Source organism: Mustela nivalis, assembly GCF_964662115.1.
Source record: "Mustela nivalis genome assembly, chromosome: 12".
Taxonomy (NCBI): domain Eukaryota; kingdom Metazoa; phylum Chordata; class Mammalia; order Carnivora; family Mustelidae; genus Mustela; species Mustela nivalis.
The window spans coordinates 775837-801840 of record NC_139031.1 but is presented as its reverse complement, the minus strand read 5'-3'; the positions used below and the strand labels follow the sequence as shown (position 1 = coordinate 801840).

General features: G+C 48.3%; 1 protein-coding gene across 3 annotated transcripts in view; it reads right to left on the bottom strand.

The window, feature by feature from the left end:
- Window positions 1–26004, bottom strand: part of PTPRN2 (protein tyrosine phosphatase receptor type N2) — a 684967-nt gene that overhangs the window by 435855 nt on the left and 223108 nt on the right. For all 3 annotated transcript variants that reach the window (XM_082692928.1, XM_082692930.1, XM_082692929.1), the window contains exon 4: window positions 12349–12451. In XM_082692928.1, the coding sequence (XP_082549054.1) occupies window positions 12349–12451 (103 nt within the window). The remainder of the gene's footprint in view (window positions 1–12348; window positions 12452–26004) is intronic.

Sequence of the window (26004 nt, the reverse complement as noted above, 5' to 3'; positions counted from 1 at the left end):
TTCTTGACCACGCGCACCTGTTGCCGGCTCTCCTCTCGGGGCACGTAAGCCGCCCCAGGGAAGGGCTCACGCTCCTCTCCGTTCCGCTGCCCTGCGCCAGCCCCAGGACGCCCAGCCGCCGCTGAAGGCAGACGTGTGGGCTGAGAGAGTGAACTCGCGCACCCACGACATCCCGAGTTAATGCGGGTTCTAAGTGTCACTTCACATGTGATGTGAAACGCTAGTGTTTGAGGCTGTTACCCATGAAAGGGAGTTCAGGGTCCGAAACTGATCATTGTGGTGTGGTGGGGGATCAAATTATGGCCTAATTTGAAAGAAAAATGTCTTATTTCCTTTTTTTTTTTTTTTTTTAAGGAAAATGAGTTTTTAAGTTATATAAAACATGATTCTCCCCGTCTCTGTCTGGCCTCTGTGACAGCCACAAACACTGCTTGTGCAGAGAGAACGGGACGTGTGTTCCTACAGCAACTCTGTCTAACCTCGGACGGTGCTCTCCGGATCATCACTGCGGCAGCTGATTTCTGAATAATAAATAATTGTAGCGATTATAGCTCTGACATTTACATAGCAATACATGTAAGTGGTTTTTTTCGCATACTAAATGCATTTAACCTTCATGTAAGTAAATACTCAGTTTCAAAATTTGTATTTTTTTTAATTATCTGCCAGAAGTGCCCTTGACGTTGAACAAAAATACCCCAGACTGTTAGAAACATGGCACGGCTCACCCAATGTCAGAATGCGGTCTAGGAAAACGGCGCACACAGGGGTCAGGGGCGCGCCTGCTGTTTTCATCTCTTCCCGTCCTTTCTGACCTGACCTTTGCGTTTGGGGGGATTTTATTTTTAAGCAATCATTCGATTTTCACTTTTACTTATAAGTATACCAACTATGATAAAGTCTCATGAGAATTCTAGAAGTAGGGTGTTCTGATGTGCTGACAGGAGGGCTCTCAGTACCCCAAGCAGAGTGGGAAGCCTTAAAAAAGCCATAAATGCAGGAAGAGTGGGGACACGGAGTTTCCCCACGCACAGTCCCATGTGTGTGTCTGCATGAGTGTCTGCTTGTCTGTGTGTGCGTGTCCATATGTGTATGCGTGTTTCTGGGTATGTCTGTGCGTGTGTGTCTGCATTTGTGTTTGGTCTGTGTACATGTCTTATACTCTGAGTTAGGTTGTGGTACTGCAAATAAAATGCCCAATTTGCTAATAACCATTTCCACTTTTAGGGCCCAGGAAACAGTACATCCAGTTCTTCCTACAAGCACGGTAGTTTGTGGCTTACACGGGGGTCTCTAGCGTGGTTCTGACCCCTTCAGGACATTCCTGAGGGTTAGGTGGGTCTGTAACTCATCACAGATTTCCCAATTACAGTAATGGGACCAGGATCCCAACTAGCTTCCGCACGTAGGAAGTCTGATTTCAGGAACGGATCACTACTGTTAGGTGTGGTGTTTGATCATGTTTCATAAAAGCTGGGACTTACAGAAAATCTTCTTCTTGTGTTTGTTCATCTCATGGATAAAGCTGCCCGGCTTTTCAGGCTGTACAGAATCGGACCCCACACGTGAGCCAATGACGAGGGCTTCATGGTTCCTTGATCTCAAACCGCGGCTAGAGTTTCCGGGACCATCACTGAATGGATGGAACCCCGTGCTGTGTGGGGTTGGGGTGTACCTTCACTGAGGTCGGTTTAGGACTCTGGTAGTCTGTCTTTTCTCAGGACTAATTGCTAAGCTCATAAAAGTGCCTCTGAACTGTCGTTCCTTTCCCGGCGGGTGTATGAAGGGTCTGTTGGCGACGCTGTAAGGTGTCGGGGGACGGGCGCGGCTCTCACTTCACGGGGCGGTCCTGGACCAGGTGACTTGCAAATAGGCTTTCACCTGTAGTTCTGCTTAAACTAGGTCAAAACCTGGTAAGTACGTATTTTCCACCTCAAGAACACTAAAACTGGTTGACGTGTCAGACGTCACTGCTCCCTCTTCCAGTTGCGCAACTGATCTTCTGGCTCCACACAACACGAGAGGCCTCAGTTTGCAAAAGAAAACAAGCAGACGAGGAAGACCATCTTTAGAGAGCGCACAGTGAACCGGGTCTCACTCCTCTCCCAGGAACAGGAACCACCCTGGACAACAGTTGACTCTCCACACACACCCTTCAAAGACACCTGATGCGATGCTCCCGGGCACAGTCCCCTGTGAACTGGCGGGAGCCCCCGACACACTGCTGGCCTCCTGCTCTCAGAGCCTCGGCAAACGGCAGGCTTCGGCTCTCAGCGACCCCTTCCGCTTCCCTCTGTTCCTCACATTTGGGATCTGTGATCAGTGCTGGGCCACCCTGCTGCTTTCACACACGGTGCTCACTCTGGTCAGGAGAAGAGTGGGGCCGGGCATCCCGCACAATCCTAACCTCATCCGGGCCAGTAATTTCTGTACAGGTCAACTGTCCTGCATGAAGCACGCCAAGTGTATCTCTGGCCAGGTATGGGATAGCATGAGTCCATCAAGAACAGAATGCTCTAGAGACCAGTATGCAGAATGCATTCCGTGTGGACTGACGGAGCCAAGGAACGGTGCTCGGCTGGTGTGGCTGCCCATGTAATAATTCAAAGCAACAGCAGGTCATTCATTCTGTCCTTCCTTCACTGACTCCACAATGTCAACCTCGTGAAAGGCATGTGCTAGGTGCTGGCGTTCTCCGGGCCAGAAGCAGCACTTGGACCAGCACCGGGGGACAGAAGGCAGAAGCGTCAGAACGTCAGACAGTCACATTCCAGGGGCCAGAGACACCCGGGCCTCACTGAGTGACCTGGGCCTGCTCAGGAAAGCTGTGTAGACATGACTCAGGAAAGCTGTGTAGACATGGCTCAGGAAAGCTGTGTAGACATGGCTCAGGAAAGCGGCACAGAAAATAGAGAGAGTCCAAGAAGTAAATTGTAAAGAATGACCAGATTCATTAGGCAAAAAATGAAGAGAGAAAATGGGAATGGCAGTACTAATTTTAGAAAAATGGAATCCAAGACAAAAAGCATTAAGGCAACCAAGGCACCCTCCGGAGCTGACCATGGATATAGCCGAAACCAAGGATGATGTGGCCCAGCAAAACTTACATGCTCCATGTCTGAGCCTTCAAGGTTTAAGGCAAAATATATTTACAACAAAAGGAAAATTTACAGAAACAGTTTCTGTCTGAGAAGTTTCAGTAAGTCAAAATGTACTATTATAAAAAATGAATAAATAAAAAGGTGAACAAAATGTTCAAGCTTTATCTAAAAAACAACAGGTCCAAGGTGCTGGGTGGCTCAGTCCGTGAAGTGTCTGCCTTCAGCTCAGGTCATGATCTCAGGGACCTGGGACCGAGTCCTGCATCGGGCTCCCTGCTCAGCGGGGCGCCTGAATCTGCCTCTGCCCCTCCCCCCTCCTCCTGCACGCTCTGTGTTTCTCTCTCAAATAAATACGTGACATCTTTAAAGAAACAATTGGTCTAAAAAAACTAAAAAACAACAGGTATAAGGATAGTAGAAGTAAGAAGTCCAAAGATAATTAATTTAAAAAATCATGGTAAAAGTAGGGGACACAAACTGACGGTCGCTGGAGGGAAGCGGGGTGGGGGATGGGGAAACTGGGTGAAGGGCATGAGCGAGGGCACGTGAGGAATGAGCCCTGGGGGTTGTGTGCAACTCATGAATCACTAAATTCCACTTAAAGCTTAAAAATAAAAGTGAGTAGTGCCTCACTTAAAAATAAATACAGACATTGGAAATGACAAAGGTGGAGAGAGGCAAGATAACAGAGGAGTAGCGGACTGAGATGACATCAGGTCTCAGGAGGTCAGCGAGTTATCAAACCGCTCAAAACACCTACAAACTCAGGAGGGGATCGGGGAGAAGAGCAGCAACTCTGGGAACCGAAAATCAACCACTTTCTGAAACAGCTCTATGGAGAGCGGAGAGCGTTCAGGGAACAAAAACCCCCCAGAGCTAACCCGAGCAGATTGCTTACTTAGCCCGACCCCGATGGAGTTCCACCTCTGACAAAGACATTTGAAAATCACCGCAGGAGGCTCCTCCCCCAGAAGATCATCAAGAACATCCAGCCAAGACCAAGTCACCGATCAAAGAGAACTGCAGAACTCCAGAGCCAAGGGAAAACAATGCGTGGAATTCATGGCTTTCTCCCTATGATCCTTTAATTTTGCAAAGTTAAATTACATTTTTAAATTTTATTTTCTTTTATTCTAATTTTTTTAACTTGTCCTCTATCCTCTTTTAACGTTTAACTAGTTTATCTTAACAATGCCTTTCTAAAAAAAATCTTTTTAAACCATCATTATTATAGTCATATTCTTTTTTTTTTTTTAAGATTTTATTTATTTATTTGACAGAGAGAAATCACAAGTAGATGGAGAGGCAGGCAGAGAGACAGAGAGAGAGGGAAGCAGGCTTTCTGCCGAGCAGAGAGCCCGATGCGGGACTCGATCCCAGGACACTGAGATCATGACCTGAGCCGAAGGCAGCGGCTTAACCCACTGAGCCACCCAGGCGCCCCTATAGTCATATTCTATCCTTCATTGTATTTAACCTTTTTTTTTTTATTCATATAGGGGTTTTTTTTTTTTCTAAAATTTTTTGGGATAGAATTTCTTCTAATAGATCAAAATATACCCTAAATCTAGCACAGAGCTTTGATCTGGTATCCAGCCTGAGCACATTCTCTCCTCTTTTTTTTTTTTTATTCTTTCTTTTTCCAACCAACTTATCAATTTCTTCTTTAGAATTTTTCTTAATTTTCATTTTTGCAGTCATATTCCATCCCTTCCTTGTGTTTACCCTTATTTTTCTAGATATATATATTTTTTTCTTTAAAATTTTGAGAGGTAGTTTCTTCTAAGAAACCAAAATACACCCAAAGAGTCTTTGCACCATTTTAGTATTTTATTGTTGTTCATATGTTCTTATCTGGATAAGATGGCAAGGCGGCAAAACTCACCACACACACACACACACACAAAAAGAACAAGAGGCAGTACCAATGGCCAGGGACCTAATCAATACAGACTTTGGTAATATGTCAGATCTAGAGTTTAGAACGATGATTCTCAAGGTGCTAGCTGGGCTTGAAAAAGGCATGGAAGATATTGAAGAAACATTGTCTGGAGAAATAAAATTCCTTCCTGGAGAAATAAAAGAACTAAAATCTAACCAAGCTGAAATCAAAAAAGGTATAAATGAGGTGCAATCAAGAATGGAGGCTCTTACTGCTAGGATAAATGAGACAGAAGAGAGAATCAGTGATATAGAAGTCCAAATGATGGAGAATAAAGAAGCTGAGCAAAAGACAAACAACTACTGGGCCATGAGGGGAGAATTGAGAGATAAGTGAAACCATAAGACTAAACAATACTGAAATAATTTGGATTCCTGAAGAAGAAGAAAGAGAGAAGGGGGCAGAAGGTATATTGAAGCAAATTATAATAGAGAATTTCCTTAGTATGGCAAAGGGAACAAGTGTCAAAATCCAGGAGGCACAGAGAACCCCCCCTTAAAATCAATAAAAATAGGTCCACACCCTGTCATCTAATAGTAAAACTTACCAGTCTTAGTGACAGACAAAATCCTGAAAGCAGTTCAGGGCAGTTAGTCTGTAACATACAATGGTAGAAATATTAGACTGGCAGCAGACCTATCCACAGAGACCTGGCAGGCCAGAAAGAACTGGCATGACATATTCAGAGCACTAAATGAAAAAAATATGCAGCCAAGAATACTATATCCAGATACGCTATCACTGAAAATTCAAGGAGAGATGAAAAGCTTCCAGGACAAACAAAAATTAATAGAATTTGCAAACACCAAACCAGCTCTACAGAAAATATTGAAAGGGGTCCTCTAAGCAAAGAGAGAGCCTGAAAGTACTAGACAAGAAAGGAACAGAGACAATATACAGTAATAGTCACCTTACAGGCAATACAATGGCACTAAATTCATATCTTTCAATAGTTACCCTGAATGTAAATGGGCTAAATGCCCCAATCAAAAGGCACAGGGTATCAGAATGGATAAAAAAAAAAAAAAACCTATCCATATGCTGTCTACAAGAAGCTCATTTTAGACCTAAAGACACCTCCAGATTTAAAATGACTGGGTGGAAAACAATTTACCACACTAATGGACATCAGAAGAAAGCAGGGGTGGCAATCCTTATATCAGACAAATTAGATTTTAAGCCAAAGACTATAATAAGAGATGAGGAAGGACTCAAGGGTCAAGACTCAAAGGGTCTGTCCAACAAGATCTAACAATTTTAAGTATCTATGCCCCTAACATGTGAGCAGCCAACTATATAAACCAATTAATAACAAAATCAAGAAACACATCGACAATAATATAATAATAGTAGGGGACTTTAACCCTTCCCTCACTGAAATGGACAGATCATCCAAGCAAAAATCAACAAGAAAATAAAGGCCTTAAATGACACACTGGACTAGATGGACATCACAGATACATTTAGAACATTCCATCCCAAAGCAGCAGAATACACATTCTTCTCTAGTGCCCATGGAACATTCTCCAGAATAGATCACATCCTGGGTCACAAAGCAGGTCTCAACCAGTACCAAAAGATTGGGATCATTCCCTGAATATTTTCAGACCACAATGCTCTGAAGCTAAAACTCAATCACAAGAGGAAAGTTGGAAAGAACTCAAATACATGGAGGCTAAATAGCATCCTACTAAAGAATGAATGGGTCAACCAGGAAATTAAAGAAAAATTGAAAAAATTCATGGAAACAAATTAAAAGGAAAAAACAATGGTTCAAAATCTGAGGAACGCAGCAAAGTTGGTCCTGGGAGGAAAGTATATAGCCATACAAACCTTTCTCAAGAAACAAGAAAGGTCTCAAGTACACAACCTAACCCTACACCTAAAGGAGCTGGAGAAAGAACAGCAATAAAGCCTAAACCCAGCAGGAGAAGAGAAGTCATAAAGATCAGAGCAGAAATCAATGAAATAGAAACCAAAAGAACAGTAGAACAAATCAACAAAACCAGGAGCAGGTTCTTTGAAAGAAGTAATAAGATTGATAAACCCCTGGCCAGACTTATCAAAAAGAAAAGAGAAAGGACCCAAATAAATAAAATAATGAACAAAAGAGGAGAGATCATGACCAACACCAAAGAAATACAAACACTTATAAGAACATATTATGAGCAACTATACGCCAGCCAATTTGACAATCTGGAAGAAATGGATGCATTCCTAGAGACACATAAACTACCAAAACTGAACCAGGAAGAAATAGAAAACATGAACAGACCCATAACCAATATGGAGATTGAAGCAGTCCTCAGAAATCTCCCAAAAAACAAGAGCTCAGGACCAGACGGCTTCCCAGGGGAATTCTACTAAACATTTAAAGAATTAACCCCTATTTTCCTGAAACTGTTCCAAAAAATAGAAATGGAAAGAAAACTTCCAAACTCATTTTATGAAGCCACCATTACCTTGATCCCAAAACCTGGGCTGCAAGGTTGGTTCAACATCTGCAAATCAATCAATATGACACATTAATAAAAGAAAGAATAAGAACCATATGATACTCTCAATAGATGCTGAAAAAGCATTTGACAAAGTACAGCATCCTTTCTTAATCAAAACTCTTCAAATTGCAGGGATAGTGGGTACACACCTCAATATCATCAAAGCCATCTATGAAAAACCCACCACAAATATCATTCTCAATGGAGAAAAACTAGAGCTTTTCCGCTGGGATCAGGAAGACAGCAGGGCTGTCCACCATCAGCACTGCTATTCAACATAGTACTAGAAGTCCTAGCCTCAGCAATCAGAAAACAAAAGTAAATTAAAGGCATCCAAATTTGCAAAGAAGTCAAACTCTCACTCTTCGCAGATGATATGATACTTTATGTGGAAAACCCGAAGACTCCACTCCAAATCTGCTAGAACTTGTACAGGAATTCAGTAAAGTGTCAGGATATAAAATCAATGCACAGAAATCAGTAACATTTCTATACACCAACAACAAGACAGAAGAAAGAGAAATTAAGGAGTCAATCCCATTTATAATTGCACCTACAACCATAAGATACCCAGGAATAAACCTAACCAAAGAGGCAAAGAATCTATACTCAGAAAACTAAAAAGTACTCATGAAAGAAATTGAGGAAGACACAAAGAAATGGAAAATTGTCCCATGCTCTTGGATTGGAAGAACAAATATCATGAAAATGTCTATGCTACCTAAAGCAATCTATACATTTAATGCAATTCCTATCAAAATACCATGAATTTTTTCAAAGAAATGGAACAAATAATCCTAAAATTTATATGGAAGCAGAAATTGCCAGGGGGAGGTTGAAAAACAAAAGCCAAAGTTAGTGCCATCACAATTCCAGACTTCAACCTCTACTACAAAGCTGTAATCATCAAGACAGTATGATACTGGCAGAAAAACAGACACACAGATCAATGGAACAGAATAGAGAGCCCAGAAATAGACCCTCAACTCCACGGTCAACTGATCTTCAACAAAGCAGGAAAGAATGTTCAATGGAAAAAAGACAGTCTCTTCAACAAATGGTGTTGGGAACATGGGACAGCCACATGCAGAAGAACAAAACTGGAACATTTCCTTATACCACACACAAGAATAGACTCAAAATGGGTGAAAGACCTCTGTGTGAGACAGGAATCCATCAGAATCCTTGAGGAGAACACAGGCAGCAACCTCTTTGACCTCGGCCGCAGCAACTTCTTCCTATAAGCATCACCAAAGGCAAGGGAAGCAAGGGCAAAAATGAACTATTGGGACTTCATGGACATCAAAAGCTTTTGAAAAGCAAAGGAAACAGTCAACAAAACCAAATAACAACCAACAGAATGGGAGAAGATATTCGCAAATGACATATAAGATGAAGGGCTAGTATCCAAAATCTATAAAGAACTTAGTAAACTCAACATCCAAACAACAAATAATCCAATCAAGAAATGGGCAGAAGACATGGACAGACATTTCTCAAAGAAGACATCCAGATGGCCAACAGACACATGAAAAGGTGCTCCATGTCACTCGGCATCAGGGAAATACAAATCAAAACCACAATGAGATATCACCTCACACCAGTCAGAATGGCTAAAATTAACAAGTCAGGAAATGACAGATGCTGGTGAGGATGTGGAGAAAGGGGAACCCTCCTACACTGTTGGTGGGAATGCAAGCTGGTGCAGCACTCTGGAAAACAGCATGGAATTTCCTCAAAAAGCTGAAAATAGAGCTACCCTATGACTCAGCAATCACACTACTGGGTATTTACCCTAAAGATACAAACGTAGTGATCCAAAGGGGCATGTGCACCCGAATGTTTATAGCAGCAATGTCCACAATAGCCAAACTATGGAAAGAACCTAGATGTCCATCAACAGATGAATGGATACAGAAGATGTGGTATATATACACAATGGAATACTACGCAGCCATCAAAAGAAATGAAATCTTGCCATTTGCGACGATGTGGATGGAACTAGAGGGTATCGTGCTTAGCGAAATAAGTCAATCAGAGAAAGACAATTATCATATGATCTCCCTGATATGAGGAAGTTGAGAGGCAAAGTAGGGGTCCTGGGGGGCAGGAAAGAAATAAATCAAACAAGATGGGATCAGGAGGGAAACAAAACATAAGAGACTCCTAATCTCACAAAACAAACTGAGGGTTGCTGGGGGGAGGGGTGTAGTGAGAGGGTGTTGGGTTATGGACATTGGGGAGGGTGTGTGCTATGGTGAGTGCTGTGAAATGTGTAAACCTGGCGATTCACAGACCTGTACCCCTGGGGCTAATAATACATTATATGTTAATAAAAATAAATTTTTTTAAAAAGCAAAAAAAATTAATAAAAAAGAATAATAAAAAAGACAAAGGTGATAAACATATGTACATTGAATGGTTTTTTAAATTATAATACAATTCTAAATGTCATACCAAGATAATAAAGTTGGAGATCCCTATGAAAAGGATGATCGTCCTCTGCAAAAATAAATGCCTCAATTTCACGCAGTAAAAACGTTTTGCCAACAGCCTTGGAAGACAATGAGAGTGTTAGGAGACATGTTTCAAAGGAGGAGTATAGAAGATACGTACACCAGGAAACAGATAATTTCAGTGCTAAAGGTTTTGCAGAAATTTTGTGAAAAGAGGGAAAACAACTACCTGTACCATGATGACAGTGTAACCGTGACCAGAGCTGCAGGGAGGGACAAAGCCAGGAAGACAGCAAGGCCAAGTGCCCCTGTCCTGGCTGCCGAGATGGTCCATCAGGCAGAGTGCCAACAGGAAACACCCGAAATCTGGAGGTCTGAGTATGGGACAGGACACCATTGACAGAGGCACACAGGACTGAGAGGAGCGACAGGGGTAACCGTGGAGAGCCACCAGAGCAACAGGACGGAGCAGAGAGGGGGTTGTGGGATCAGACCCTCTGCCCAGGTCCCACTGCCAACATAACCCCTCCGCCCTGCCCTTTAAGGTGGGGTGAATCCCACTGGACAACGCCAGCCTCAGCCTGCAGCTGAGCTACCCTACGACCTACTCACGAGTAGGGACCTACTCATGCAGCTGAGGAACACCCGTCCCTCAGGGGCAGAGCCAGGAGCAGGATGGACAGGAATCTGGGGATACCCCAGCAAGTCTTCCCCAAACGGGCTCTGCTTTCAGAGCTCGGATGGCTGGTTTACTTAGGCTCAACCCTGTCAAAGACATGAATTAAAATTCCAGCCTAGAGACGGCTATGAGAACTGTCTCCGTCAGCAACTGTCTTCCATGCTACAGACCTGGAAAACCTCTCTACAAGATGGGATAAATGAAAATTTACTTGCCTTAAATATAAAGGCTCTAAACTGAAATAAAACAGAAAAATACAAAAAAAACTTTTCACGTGAACAAAGATCATGCATAAAAAATTCATATCTAAAATAGGAAGAAAATTCCAATCTAAAATAGAAATATTTTTAAACTTTTAATCTCACTTGTTAAAAAAACAGCAAAGATATCATTTTTCATAATAAAACTGGCAACTTTTAGAAATGACAGTATTGATGCTGGTGAGAAGGTAGTGGTCTGGGGGTCTGTTCAACGGCCTGCCCTCGCCTGCAAAGGCTGGTCCTGGGGGCCACCACGCTCCGGTGTCCCCGCCGGGCCGCACGAGGAGCCGTTCTGTGGTCACCCCGGCTCACGGGCAGTGACGATACATCTTCCTCAGTCGGAGGGAGCCACGGGCAGCCCGGAAACGCCCGGGGGGAAAGACCAGTACCAGGAGCGCGCCATCGTGCGAGCCACCGGCCGGACTCTGGTCTGGGGCGTCGCTCCTCACAGTCTCGCGCGCGCGCGGCTAGCACGGACGTCCTCGGCCGCAGGAGGCCCGGGACCGAGACAGGCCGGGCGTGTGGAGCGGCAGCGCGTCTCGGGCCCCCAGAAAACTCAGTGCAGCTGCTGGGGAGGCTGACGCAGCCGCTGGGGAGGCTGATGCGGCGAATGTGCTCTCAGTGTGTCCCCGTCCCTTGGGTGGGGTCACTTGCTGGCCCTACACTTGGCAATGAGCCTCTCGGTGGCTTAGCTGCTTCCCTCGTGGAGGAACACCAGCTTCAGGCAGATACTCGCGTTTTCGTGTTACTGAGGTTTTTCTAGCCCAAGTTTCAGAACAGTCTCTCTCGGGGAGAAACCAGACCTTCCGAACTTCTCGAAGCCTTTGCCGAAGGCCCTTTCCACAGTCTGCGACCTCGAAGAATCTAGCACCATGGCTGAGGTGCCACACGACCCTGGGGCTCCCCGTGGTCTGTCTTCGGACTACGTTTTTACCTTCCTGCATCTCCATTCCCTTCCCTCCAAGGCCAGGACAGGCAGCAGGGACCCCTCAGAGGGCGCAGTGGGGATGAAATGAGGTGTCGCAGCTCAGTACAGGTTGCTATGTATTGGCAACAAAAAAACCGTCATAACTAAACTCTGATTTTTGCACTAAAGTGAACATAAATTCTTACTGGCAAATGAGAAGTCTTGACTTTTCTGCTTCCGGCCAAGGCTCTGAAGAGGCAGGGCTTCCCAGTGCTCTTGGGAAAGGGAGGGGAAGGCGGCGGGGATGTCCGTCCTGAGGACCGCACCCGGCTCGAGGGTCCCGCCAGTGTGTCTTGTGCACCTGGGCCAGGCCCGGGGAGTGGGCAGCACCGCCCGCCCCTCCTGCACTGTCCCACCCCCCGGACCATCTACACCACAAGGACAACAGGTCCAGACAGACACCGCTCGATGGGTCCGGGCTGCGGCCAGAGAGCCGTCTGCTTACCTGGCTGTGTCGGAGGCATCCAGATGTCGCGGGTAGGCGTGGGGCAGGTCCGAGAGCTCCTGGGCCATCACACGCTGGGTGTAGTCGTCTTGCCACGTGAAGCCTGGGGGAGGTCGAGAGCTGCATTATCAACCCAGAAACTGAGCTAAAGCCCGTGTTTCCGTCTCAGGATACACTGCGGCCATTTCAAAGTCTGCCCTCAGCGCCGTCAGCCACCCACGTCTCCACCACGGCAGTGTTACTAAGGTTTCTCTTTACACAAGTCGCCGTCTTCCGAGAAAACAAGACCAAAACTAGGAGGGGCATTTTGCCAGATGAGAAGCACGAGGCGCGGGGTGCCGTGGCCGGACGCTAGGAGCTGTCGCCCGGGGCACGTTTCACTCGGAAGAGGGAGGTGTCCCCGTGAGGGATGCAGACGTTCTCGCGGAAAGGCTCTGGTCACCTGACCCACGCGTGTGCTCATTCCCCCACCGCTGGGCCCCAGCCTGCCTGCGCCCCACCACGTCTCGGGAATCCACGCTAGCCCCAGCCTGCCGGAGAGCCACACAGTTGTAATGAAATAAGGGTATTGTTACTGTGAAGGCAATTATCACGAGGCTTAATGTGCTGTATCTGGGAGCCAATTACATTATATTTATCCTCAAATGTTATGACAAAGAGCTTTATAACAAGAGCGAAGTAGTTATGAAGGCAAAATCCATGCGATTATGCATTAATTACATGCACTGCAGATCACATGATAATTATGCTCAGAATTACCAAATAACTCCCAAGAATAATTATTATGCAATTTGTACATTTTAGATCTTATGGTAACACTTTAGCACTTAGAACTACCCCATGCAATTATCCATAATTATCTAATCACTAAATATCATGTAATTACAGAGATATATTTTTATGCCCTGTTCAAAAACACATTACCAAAATCTTCAAATCAGGACGGCTCCGTGCCTGTTTGTGTGCGTGTGTGCGTGTGGGAGAGGGGTCCAGAACTTGCTGCGGGAACCACATGTTCTGGGGAATTTAAAGCAGAGCTCAGCTGATATAAGCTGTCTTCGTGAACACATGTGAATTCTTTCTTCAAATGCAAATCTAACTTTTTTTTTCACACTTACAAACGGCAAAATTCAAACAGTTGGAACATTTCTAAAACTCGAAAGGCACTACCCCAAAGGGAAGCTGACGGGAAAACTCACCAAACAGGCTGGCCTCCTGCGGCAATTTGTTCTAGCTGCTCTGCTTGAATATAACATCTAGAGAATGGGTCGCGGCAGGGAGACACGCCCCACAGTCACTGTTACCCTCACTTAGGATCAACTGTACTCGTAATCAGCACAAATCTTCCATTTGCCAAAAGCAACTAAAAAAACCACCCATATGAAGTGTGTGCTCGTGTGACTGTCAACCTCTGGTTGAAGACCCAGGAGTCTTTTCAGCCAAAAGCACAGTCGCAGTGTTAGCCTAATACCTAGCTCTGCGGATTTTGGAAATAAGCACAGTTTAAACACGCCATTCCAGAAGGCGGGGGGGGGGGGGGGGGGCGTCTTAATACCTATAAGGAAACAGAAAAATCAAGAGCACAAAAGGAAGTTCCTAGTAAAAAGAGCTTTCATCTATAAAATTTAAAATAATAAGACATCAATGGTATTTTTTCCCTAAAGAGCAGAAAAGTCTGAGCTTTGTCGATTCTGGGGTCTGTGAAGACACAGTCACAACAGTTGGCCAACTGACAAAGGTGCCATATACAGGCCATCTGGGAGGGGCCCTGAGCCCTTAGACCGGCTTCGAAGGTTTCCTGGGAATAGGAAGAAACTGGGCTCTTGGATATAGAAACCAAAGCAACGCATACACTTGGGGTCAGATGTCCTCTCTGAATGCCTCTCGGAGGCCTCCCGGAGAAACTAAGCCCCGGGAAGAGAAGACCTGCTTCCAGGAAGATGGAGAAGAGCACTTTCCCTGCCCTTCCCACCAGGCACAAGGAAAGCCTGGAGATGATGTGCACGGGAGGCTGTGAAGGGAGGACAGGGCACAGGCTGTTGTACTCCCAGGGAATCAGAGGAGTCACACATGCGGGGTTCCCGGGGCTGTCCTCTGGCCTGTGCACCTCACACTGGAACTGAGGCAGGGACCTGGGAGCACCAAGGGCAGGTGAAACCCTGAGGTCACCTGTCCCCAGCCAGAGGGCCTGGAAAGGACTGACTCAGCACATTTCAGGCAGTAACAGCTTTCCTCCCGTCAAATGCCACCAAAAACAGCAGAGCCACCCATGCCCATGCTAACAAAGACCAAGGGGGACCCTGCATCCTCTCTTATGAAGCCAGAATGAGGCCCCTGACCTCCCCTGACCCTGCGAGGGTCAGCGGAGCAGTCAAGTAGGGAGTGGGTGGCACACCCACCCCCCATGTCAGACCCCACATGGAGAACACATGGGGAGTTCAAACTCCCCCAACCACTCTACCCAGCATTTGGCCAAGACCCCTTCCCTCAGATGTCAGCAGAAATCTAGTGGGGAACCTGGATTTCCACCTCCATGTTAGTAAGAGAGACGCCCCCATACACACATTTCCCCACCACTCGGCCGCCAGCCTACCTGTTCACCACCACATCTCGAGAATTTGTTCTAACTCCAGTCCGCCGGAGTGGCTGGTATAGTGTCCGAAAAAGCTGTGAACCACAAGGCTTAAATGAGATCCAGAGTCACAGAATAGAAAGCTAAAATGTTCAGGTTTCAACAGAAAATCAGTTGTCACACCAGAACTGGGACGATCTCGGTCCACAGCCATGAACACCAAGACTGGAAGATGCCAGCCTTGCCTGCCAAGGGTTGTACGGCTGCCTGAATAAAAATGTTTCAGTGAACGGCTAGGAGTATACTTGGAAGAAATGAAAAACTAGAAGGCTTAGCAAAGGAGTAGGAAGTCTCAGCAGATAAATAGAGAAAGAGCGAAATGTAAATACTACAAATGAAAAAGACCGTAACCAAAATAAGCAGCTCAAGTAGCCACACTAAATGGGAGGATGAGGGATGGAAAAACTCATAAACCAGGAAAAAAACAGAAATCCCCCAATTCCAACATCAGAGAGAAAACAGTCTGGGGGGTGGGGGAAAGCATGGACAGAGCCTCAGGGAGTGTGGGACTATGATAAAAGATCTAACACCCATATCATCAGAAGGGGAGACGAGGAAGGCAGGGCTGAAAGGGCATCTGGAAACATGATGGCTGAAAACTCAACTTTGGCAAGAGATAGAAACCTAAAGATTCACAAAGCTGAGCACCTGCACAGGGTAAACCCAATCTCCTCCAAGACTCACACTTAAACTTCTTAAAACTAAATGCAAAGAAAAAATCTTGACAGCAGCCAGAGAAAAATGACACCTTACCTATGAGGGAATCACAACCCAATGACAAAGGATTTTCCAACAGAAACCAAGGAAATCACAGAACATTTTTCAAGTGCTGGAAGAAAGGAACCATCCTGAATCAGCCCTGAATCCTGAATATCTACCAATCCAGATACTCATCAAAAATAACCTTCAAGGGGACTCCTAGGGGGCTCAGTCAGTTAAGCATCTGCCTTTGGCTCAGGTCATGATCCCAGGGTCCTGGGATCGAGTCCCACATCGGGTTCTTTGCTCAGCGAGAAGCCTGTTTCTCCCTCTACCTGCCACTCCCCTTGCTTGTGCATTCCCCCTGACAAATACAGAAATAAAAATCTTTAATAAAAATAATCCTTCAAGAATGACAGGGAAATTAGGACATTTTCAAAAACAGAAAAATGAGACTACTGCTTACAGCAAACGTGCCCTAAAACAATTGCTAAACAAATTTATTTAAACAGAAGGCAAAGACGGAAGAAGGAACTTTGAAAGATCAGGAAGGAGAAAAGAATGTGGAAAGTAAAGGTGACTAGTTTTCCTTCTCTGGACTCTTGTCAATTATGTTTGACTGTTGAGGCAGACATGACAACACTGTCTGTTGTACTTCTAAATGTGTGTAGAGGAAACATTCAAGATAATTACAATAAAGAGAGGGGAAGAGCCATAAAGGGAGGTAAGTTGTCTACATCCTACTCTAACTGGTAAAATAACGACCACATTAATTTTATGTAGCCAATTAATTTTATGTAGCTAAGATTAACCTAATGTAATGTGATATCTTGACCAACCACTAAAAAAGACTATAAAGAGATACACTCAAAACCCTATAAGACAAATTAATAGGGATTTCTAAAAAATTGTTTACATAACCCTAAATGAATGCAGAAAAAAGAAAAGAGAGGGGGAAAAAAAGATCAGAAAATAAATAGTAAAATGGTAAAATTAATATATCAATAATTACATTAAATGTAAAAGGGCCAAATATCTCAGTGAAAAGACACTGACTAAGTGGATTAAAAGAGCATGATCCAACTATACGTTGCTTATACGAGACTCAGTTCAAATATAATGCTACAGAAAGAGATTATCATGCAAGCATCAAAGGAAGGAGCGGTGGTTACAGCAATAACAGATAAATTACTCATTAAAACAAACAAAATTACCAGGGACAGAGAGATACTATATAATGACAAAAGAGCAAATCCCCAAGAAGACCTAGGAATCCTAAATATATATGCACCAAACAACAGAGCTGCAAATACGTGAAGCACAAACTGGCAGAACTGAAAGGAGACACAAACAAACCCACCATTATAGTCGGAGATTTCAACATCACTTTTTTAGCAACTGAACAAATAAAGAGAAAATCAGCAAAGCTGGGGAAGAAAACAGTCATCCATCAGCAGTTCTAATCAGCATTTATAGAACACTCCTCCCAAGAAGAGCAGAGCACACACTCTTCTCAAGCACCCACAAACATGGACTGAGATGACAGCCTGGACAAAGAAACAAATCACACTAAAATTAAAAGAATCAGAATCATCTGAAGTGAATTCTTCAGTCACAATGGAGTCAAACTAGAAACTAATAATGCATCTATAGTAAGAAAACCTCCAAACACTTAGAAATTAAACAAGCTTCTCAATAATCCATGGGTCAAAGAAAATCCAAGGGAAAAATACTGAATGAAAAGGAAAATGCAACAAGAAAATTTTGTGAGACACAGTTAAAGCTGTGCTAAGAGTGAAAGTTTTTGCACTAAATGTTCACATTTTTTTATTAAGTCTCAAATCAATCATGTAAATGTACATATCAAGAATCTAGAAAAAGGAGAGCAAAATACACTCAAAAGAAAGTGGAAGGAAAGCAATAATAAAGACTGGAAATCGGTATCACTGAAATCAGAAAAAGAAAAACAGAAGTCAGTGAAAACAAAAGCTAGTTCCCCAAAAAGATCAGCAAAATTGACGAACTTCTAGGACTGACACAGGAAAAAAGAAAGCAGTCACGAATTACCAGTATCGGCAGCAAAACAGATGATATCAGTACAGACCCTGCAAGACCTCATAAGAGAAAAAACAGGTCTACATGCATAAACGTGGCAACTTCCATGAACTGGACCAAGTCCCCAAAAAACACAAACTACCACATCTCACCCAATATAAAATAGATCATTCCACGGCCCTATCACTATTAAGGAAACTGAATTCATAATTTAATACCTTCCCAAAAAGAAATGCACAGATCCAGATGATGTCACTGGAGAATTTTACCAAATATTTAAGGAAGAATTAGCATGAATTGTAGGCAATCCCTTCCAGAATATGGAAGAGGAAATATTCCCAATTAATTTTATGCAGCTAAGATTAACCTAATACCAAAAACAAAGACCAAAGAGAGAGAAACCTATAGGACAATATCCCTCATGAATATAGACATAAAAATTCTTAAGAAAAGATATCAGTACATAATAGCCAGCCATACGTAAAAACAATCATGGGTTTATTCCAGATAAGCAAAGCTGGTTCAAAATTCCAAAATAAATCAATGTAATCCAACACAGTAATAAGCTAGAAAAAAAATCACATGATCTTATCAATACAGAAAATGTATTTGAAAACGTTCAGCACCCATTCATGATGAAAACATCTGAAAAGAATGGGACTTGAGGGGAAATTCATCAGCTTGATAGCGAACATCCATGAAAGCCTACACTTGACATCGCAGCTAATGGTGAGAAACTGGCTTTCCATTTACCATCTGGAAAAGGCAAGGATGCTGCCCCTTCGCCACTCTTGTACAGCCGAGCTCGGAGCTCTATCCGGTGCAATAGGACAAGATGAAGGGGAAAAGGCAAGCAGATCAGAAAGGAAGAAACAAAATTCTCTATTTCCAGGTGAGGTGATCTCTACGTGGAAAACCCTGATGAATCTTCAACATACTTCTAGAATTAATAAGTTGTTTTTCTATAAGCCAGCTATGAACACACTGATAGTCTTAAAATGAAAGACTATCTACAGCCCCTCAAGACATAAGATGCTCAGGTGCAAATGTGACATGCGCCAGGCCTGCGTGCTGAAAACCACACAGTGTGGATGAGAGAAATCAAAGTCCGAAAGAACGACGGTCGTGCCACGTTCTCGTGTCAGGGGTCTGAACGCCACAGTGAAGATGGGTGTACGGGTCCCACACAATCCTGTCCAAATCCCGGCAAGATGCTGTGCAGATACAGACAAGCGTTCACACGGTAGAGTCGCAGGAGCTGGAACGACTGGGGAAAGAGGAAGAAAGCGGGAGACACCAGGCTACGAATTCCGAGTCTGAGGACGTGAGCACCGTAATCAAGACCGCGTAGTATCCGCAGAGCAAACAGGTCAATAAAACAGAAGAGACCCCAGAAATAGACCCATACAAATGTGCCCGGTGGGTTCTGACAAAGGTGCAGAAGCAGCTTAATGCCTGAAAACCTGCCTTTCACCAAACGTGCAGGAGGTACTGGACAGCCAGAAGCACAACCAGAGCCTTCACCGTCCGTCTCGTGATCTACACGCAGAAACAACCAAGTAGATCGTGGATCTAAATGTAAAATGCAAAACAACAAACATTTTGGAAACAAAAACAAAAGACAATCTATGGGACCTAGGGCTACACAAAACATCTTGGACTCAGCACCAAACACCCCGCAGAGGGATGGCCGCCTGGACCTCGCCGACACTCTCAGGGAAGACCAGGAAAGGCCACGCAGCCAAGAAGGGCCCAGTGCCTGGAAGTGGAACTCTCAAACGTAAAGATTAAAAACGTCCAGTTAGAGAAAGGCTCAAAGACAGAGGGACATTCCCTCAAACAGGGTATACAGATGACAAACAAGCTCATGGAAGGTTGTCCAGCGTGGTCAGCCGTCAGGGAAACGCAAGTCGAAACCCGCAGGGAGACGCCGCACCACCCCTCAGGAGCGCTAAGCGAGAAACGCCACAACCCCGAGTTCCGGCAAGCGTGTGAGCAGCTGGCTCACTTCTGCATTTGCAGGCGACTGAAACGACACAGCCATTCTGGAAGACCGGGGGCAGTTTCCTAAAAACTAAACAAACACGCTTCATACAGACCAACACCTGACCGTTCACCATTTATCCCAGAGAAATGTTCACAGAAACACTTGCACACAAATGTTAGAAGCAAAGCCAGAGGTCCTTCCGGGGGCACCTGTCCAACAGACTATGGCCCAGCCCCCTGTGCAGGGGTCCTCGGCAGCAAGACCGAGGGCTGAGCTACCGATGCCGCCACAACCCGGGTGGGTCCCCAGAACACTGCGCTGAGTGAGAAGAGCCAGTCCAAAGAGGTCCCATGCCGCGCGACTTCCCTCATACATCACCTACTCTGCTGTTCTCAGTCAGGCACGGGACACCTGAGAACGGACACGACCCGTGACCGTTACCAGTCACAGGCTGGTGCTGACCCGGATGGGCACATAGTCAGCTAAGATCCAAGTCAGGGTGTGATGAGTACATTATAAAGTTATAAGCAAACGGTTACAGGAATAGAGAAGGTAAGAGGTTCATTTGGGGTGGAGAACTAGGAAAAGCTTCGAAGGGAAAAGTCTCTGAACCAGGGCAGGAAGGACAGCTAGGAGTCTGACAGAGGGCAGGAGAGAGTGAGAAAGACCTGAAGGTGGTGCAGTCACGTGCTGCCCCCCAAGGCCAGTGCACGGCCCGGGAAGGCTTGTGAGTCATGAAGGGGCAGGAGAGGAGACAGGGGACAGCGCGCGGTCCCAGGACCCGCTGGATCCCAGCTCAGAAGGGCTGGTGTTTTGCATTCACTGTGGAGCCATAAAAGCTTTCAACCTAAACATCCAACTGTGTCTTGCAAATATGACAAAAATAACAAGATGAACATAACAAAAATTATAAAATTAACAATATCTACCTACCGAGCCTTAACCATGGGCCAGACCAGGCCCTGTTCTCAGTGCTTCCTGTTTCAATCCTCCTGCTCTGTGAACACGAACTGAGAGCAGCCGACTGAAGGCGACAGGTGTACACACAGCCCACCCGGGGGAATCGAGGCCACAGTGCAGACGCTGGTAATGGGACGGCTCACGAGTTTTCAGAAGCGGGGCCGGAAGCAGGATTATCAGGAATTCCCGGGGGGTCGTGGTGCAGGGGTCATGGTCAAGGTTGGCAGCCAGGTATACTGGCCGGCCCGCTGGAAACAGGCGATCGCAAAGGAGGGGGACGCAGGGAGCACACCAGCCTGGGGGGCAGGGCCCACGTTTGCTTTCCCACAGGATGAATCTGGGGAAGGAGGCAACGGACACAGAGAAGGCGGCAGGTGCACAGACGGGGCTGGGCGCGGAGCCAGAAAACACAGCAGGTGGAGGAGGAGACGGTCGAAGGCGCCGCAGACCCTACTTCCAAGCAATGAGGCAGGCAACAACAAACCAAGTCCAAAACAAGGAAGTTCAAGATACAAGGAGAAAACAAGACAGCCGCCTGCGGTCCCTGGGCCCCGCTGTGCCCAGAGAAGGCACGCAGCTGGCGGGGAGACAAAATAGCACTCACCCCCGCCGTATGCTCGCACTCCACAGGCGGCCTGTCCCACCTTTTCCTCTCCCTCTGTGCCACTCCACTTCTGATGACTTCCCGTGACACCCTCGGACTCTCGTGGCCAAACATACTCCCGCCAGTGGCCGGCCTGTTTGGAGGGACCGTGCCAGGCCGAGGAGCAGAGGAGCAGAGCGGGCGGACGCCGCCTCTGGAAGGGTTTCTGTAGCTCTGCTCCGTTCTGCTAAGAACTTCCAGGAGGCGTCCCCTGCCCTGAGCAAGTGCCAGAAAGCCGGCCCCAGCGGCAGCCGCCCCAAGTATCCCTCCCACTGCGCGTGGCATGTAGAGAAACGGGAGTCTGGGAGAGCAGCCCGCAGGGAACGGGATGGAGAGGGGAGAATCCGTCCAAGGAAAGAGGCATGGACGCTCCTCTGTCGGTTTGGGGAGAAGGATCCCGAGGGCTCTGCCAGGGGAGGAAAGCCGTGCAGGGTGGAGACAGCCAGGAGGAGACTGTCCCCAGGCATGAGGGAGAGGAGTTGTTTCAAACTGGGTAACATCCAGAGAGAAATCAGAGTGCCCGGAATCAGAGATGAAATCAGCTGGCGTTTTATTTCATGCGGACACAGCCGTGGGGTCCGTCCGCAGAGCGTGAGCGGCCAGGTTGAAGGACGAGATGGGGCAGATGCAGGCCTGACCTGTTTGCAGGGTCCAGGGAAGACATGACTTAAAATCACAGAGCGACACCGGTAAGCCAGTGCCTTCTCTCACCTCCGGCAAAGAGGGACCCGGTGAGCAGCACCAAGGAGGACCCCAGGTAGAAAGAGAACGTCTTCGCAACAGGACGGTGTGAGGTGGGGACCGGGGCGGTCAGCAGGCTGCCCCTCCCGAGCAGGAAGGCGGCCGTGCGGTCCAGCCCGTGAGCCTGGCGTGAGACCAGGGAGCGCCAGTGCCAGGCTGGGTCAGAGACGGGTCTACTCGGGTGTTCACAGCCTGAGGCACCTAACTAGGAGATAGGAAGTCTGTCTGAAAGTCACACAGGAACCTCTACATCCAAGACTTTCAACGACGGTGTCACTGTCCAGGACGGTTCTCTCTGTCTCTCCGGGAAACCTTCTCAGAGACGGTTTGCAAACCGGGCAAGCAATCAGTCCAGTTTGTACATTTCCCCAGGGATTTTCCGACTGAAAGCAGTGTGACCGTCAACTTAATTTGCTGACTTGGTCGTGACCAACTTTGGTCCCACTTGGCACCGAGTAACTTTACGCCCCCACAGACCTGCCGGCCAAGGACCCCGGCACCGGCAGCGCTCGGACGCCCGCTCGCGGGGAGAAGAGCCCGAGGAAGGACTGTGAGTGCTCTCCGCAGGAAGAGGCCTCTTTCCGGGGCAAATTCTTCGGAAAGTGAAGTATTTTACATGGATACATTTCACATGCTGGTGTGTTTGTTTAAAGTGTCCGGGGAGGGGCCGCCTGCGGGCTAAGCACGTTGGGCGCCTGCCTTCAGCTCAGGTCACGCTTCCTGGGATCGAGCCTCACTCAGGTCCCTGCTCGGCAGGGGGTCTGCGTGTCCCTCTCGCTCTGCCCTCCCCCCACTTGTGATAGCTCACTAATAAATAAAATCTTTTTAAAAATTAATTAATCGATGGATTCCATGTCCAGTGTGCGCACGCTGCTCTAAGGTGCACTTGGCAGAAAGCAAGACCACAACAGCTGCGGCCACACCCGGAGTGCGCCGACTCGGCCACAGACGGGAGGACACCACCGACCCGCCCAACGCACGACTTGCCGATTACAGACGCTTCACCCTGCGCCAGCCTGACCGTTAATGGAGCGCAAAGGGAGCCCGTTCGTCACTGCAGAGGGGACGCCACTGGAACACTTCCGCCGGCCGCCGCTTCGCTTAAGATGCAGAGAGAACACCAACAACGCAGAACGTGGTGCTGCCTTCCGGCCGCGGAGCAGATACCGACCGCGTTCCCAGGCAGTGCTGGTGCAGAAGCTTCACTAACAAGGAAAACTGGGCCAGAGCACAGAGCCTCTGACCCCATCTCCGTCTTGTGCACGAGTGTCCTGCACGCACATGTGCGAGGGAGACTCTACGCTTCCCACGCACCACGTTCTCCTGCGAGGGATGTGGCCACCCCAGGGGTGTACAAACACAGAACTCTGTATGATCGGGATTTGCTGAATATTTGGGGAAAAAGCGATAAAGTGGGAGTCGGGAACACGCCTGCTGTTCCGCGACCCGACCTGTGAAGACGTGAGAGAGGGAAGATGCGTTCCTGCTCCCGCTAAGGGCACAGGACGCCCTGCTTCCCGCAGATGGGGCCACAGTAAGTACGAATTCACAATTAAGTAAGCAAACACTGGTCTGCGGTACGTGCTGTGAGGAAAGCAAACCTGTGATGGCGAAGAGAGACGGGCAGCAGCAGACGGGAGTGCGGCGGACTGGGGAGCGCGGCGGACAGGACTCATGAAGAAGAGCAGGAAAGGCTGGACGTGTGCAGGGGAGAGAGCAGCCCGGGCAGGGCTTCAAGGCGGAAGGGAGCCGGGCCAGGCACTCAAGCAGAGGGGGGCCGGGGGCAGGCCTAGTGCATGGGAAGGGGTTGACCTTTCAGGCTGGAAATGTGGGTCCTGTGGCAACACTCCGGGACCCATGGAGGGGAGGGAGGTCAGCAGGGGTGGCCGGAGGAGACAGTGAGAGACGTGGCTGCTACCAGGGGTGGGCTGGGAGAAGCTGGACCCCGCAGTCAGGGGACCAGTGGTGAGCGTGAGGAGGGAGACCCGGCGGCAGCCAGAGCCCGGGCAGCTGCCAGGGTTGGGGCTGAGCAGCAGAGGGTCTGGTGATCCCAGGCCCAGGAGCGGAGAGACGGGCAGGGGCCTCGGGCATCTTCTAGGCGAGGCAGCATGCGGCCGCAGTAAGAAGGTCGCGGCCCCTGGAGCCCGCACGCCCCGACCACCCACCTGGCATGCTTCCTGTCTGCCCCAGGCCCTGTCCCTCTTGGCCTGACCCACTCAGTTTCTGCGCCCTAGGAAGGCCTGCTGGCCGGAACCTGTTTTATTTTATACCCCAGGTCTTCGTCACCACCCCAAGACCTCTTCTTTCAGCTCCTAAATGAGAACCTGCCCAGGACTCCACTGCGAGGTGGGAGCAAGGGAGGCTGAGCCCACGGTCTAGTGACAGGCGTGGGCTCAGCTGGCCTGGCGTGTCCAGAAAGAGGACATGCAGGTCTTAGTAAGGAAGGTCGTCTGAGGAGCGACAGAATCCAGGAGCCAGGGCCACGGCTGCAGGACAAAGTCAGTGGCCAGATGGGACACCAGAAGCAGCACCTTCTGCTGACGGGTCTCTCCGGAAGGAGAGGTGGCAGGAGGTGCGCATGAGCTCAGAGACCCTGGGGGGCTTCAAGGGAGCAGGGACGGGGTGCCAGGCTGACGTCCCAGGCTGGGCTAGCCCTCGAGGCCTCGGTCGGCCTGGGTGGGCTCCGCTTACGCACGCCGAGCCACCGTCCGCGCTGACACAGTGTCACAGGACTCAGGACTTTCTCCAGGCTCTGTCACAAAGCGAGGGTCCTCCTGCGTTGTGGCCGGATGGAAAAACGCACAGCCCAGGCCCCCTGGACTTGCCAGATGCCAGACCAGAGAAGCGCGGGTGAGTCTGCTGTCCTGGAAGGACACGGGCGACCTGTTCTCCCAACTCTCGGGAGCTGGGGGACTCTTCCCTCCTCTCAGTGCCGGGGGCTCTGCTTCAGGCCAGAAGCCGGGAGCCCCTCACAGAGCAGCACCCCGGCCCCTCACACCTGCGCCACACATCGCTGACGCCTCCCTTCACCGTCAGGACGGGTCGGAGGGCGTGCGGTGGGCCTTCTGCCCCGAGCTCAGCCCCGGGTCCACACCGGCACATGACCGTCTTTCAGGGGCTGCTGCCGTCGCCTGCCGCACACTCGTTCCGTCTCCCAGCGCCATCTCCGAAGCTCGAGGCACGTCGACGGTGTCTGCATCATTTCACGCGCTTCTGCTAGTGACGGCGCAGCCCTGCCTGAGCTGTCCCGTGCAGTCAGAGTCACGTATCTAGATGCTGCCGCCCCCACCTCTGCACACGGCTGGGGAGGAAAAGCCTGCAAGGCCCCAGAGCGAGGAAAACAGGCCCTAGTTCTCCGCCAGCCGCCCCGTGCTGCGGCCACGGGGGCTGCGGGCCTTGGAGGCGGCGGGGACAGGCCCTGAGCGGTGTGGGCAGAGTCGGGGGCCCCGGGGCCGCTGAGGCCGCCACAGTCCCCAGCGCCCCGAGAAGGAAGCACGGCGATCGCTCCTGGTTCAAGGCGAGAGAGAAACCACCTGCCGCAAACAGGGCCCGACAGGAGCCACAGACCTCTGGCGGCCAGAACAGCGTCATCCTGTTGTAAGAAGGCCGTGTCCGTCTCCAGTGGAGGCCGGCCTCTCCTAGCCGCAGGCCACGGTCAGATGCTGCAGAACATAAGAGACGGGGGAAAGCACACAAAACCAGTGGATCGGTCCTTTAACAAGGATAAGGAGAGAGAGAAAGCGGGAAAAGGAAAGGGGTTCAATGTGACTAAACAGACTCCAAGCAGAGGCAGAGGGCCACCACGTGGGAACAGCGGCCGCCACCGAGGGCAGGCACCCGTCTCCTCCGACTCTGCACCCTGGGTCCTTGCTCTGCCAGCGCCCACCCAGCCAGGGGCACAGCCGTCCGACGGCAAAGGAGAAAGAGCCCATAATTCCG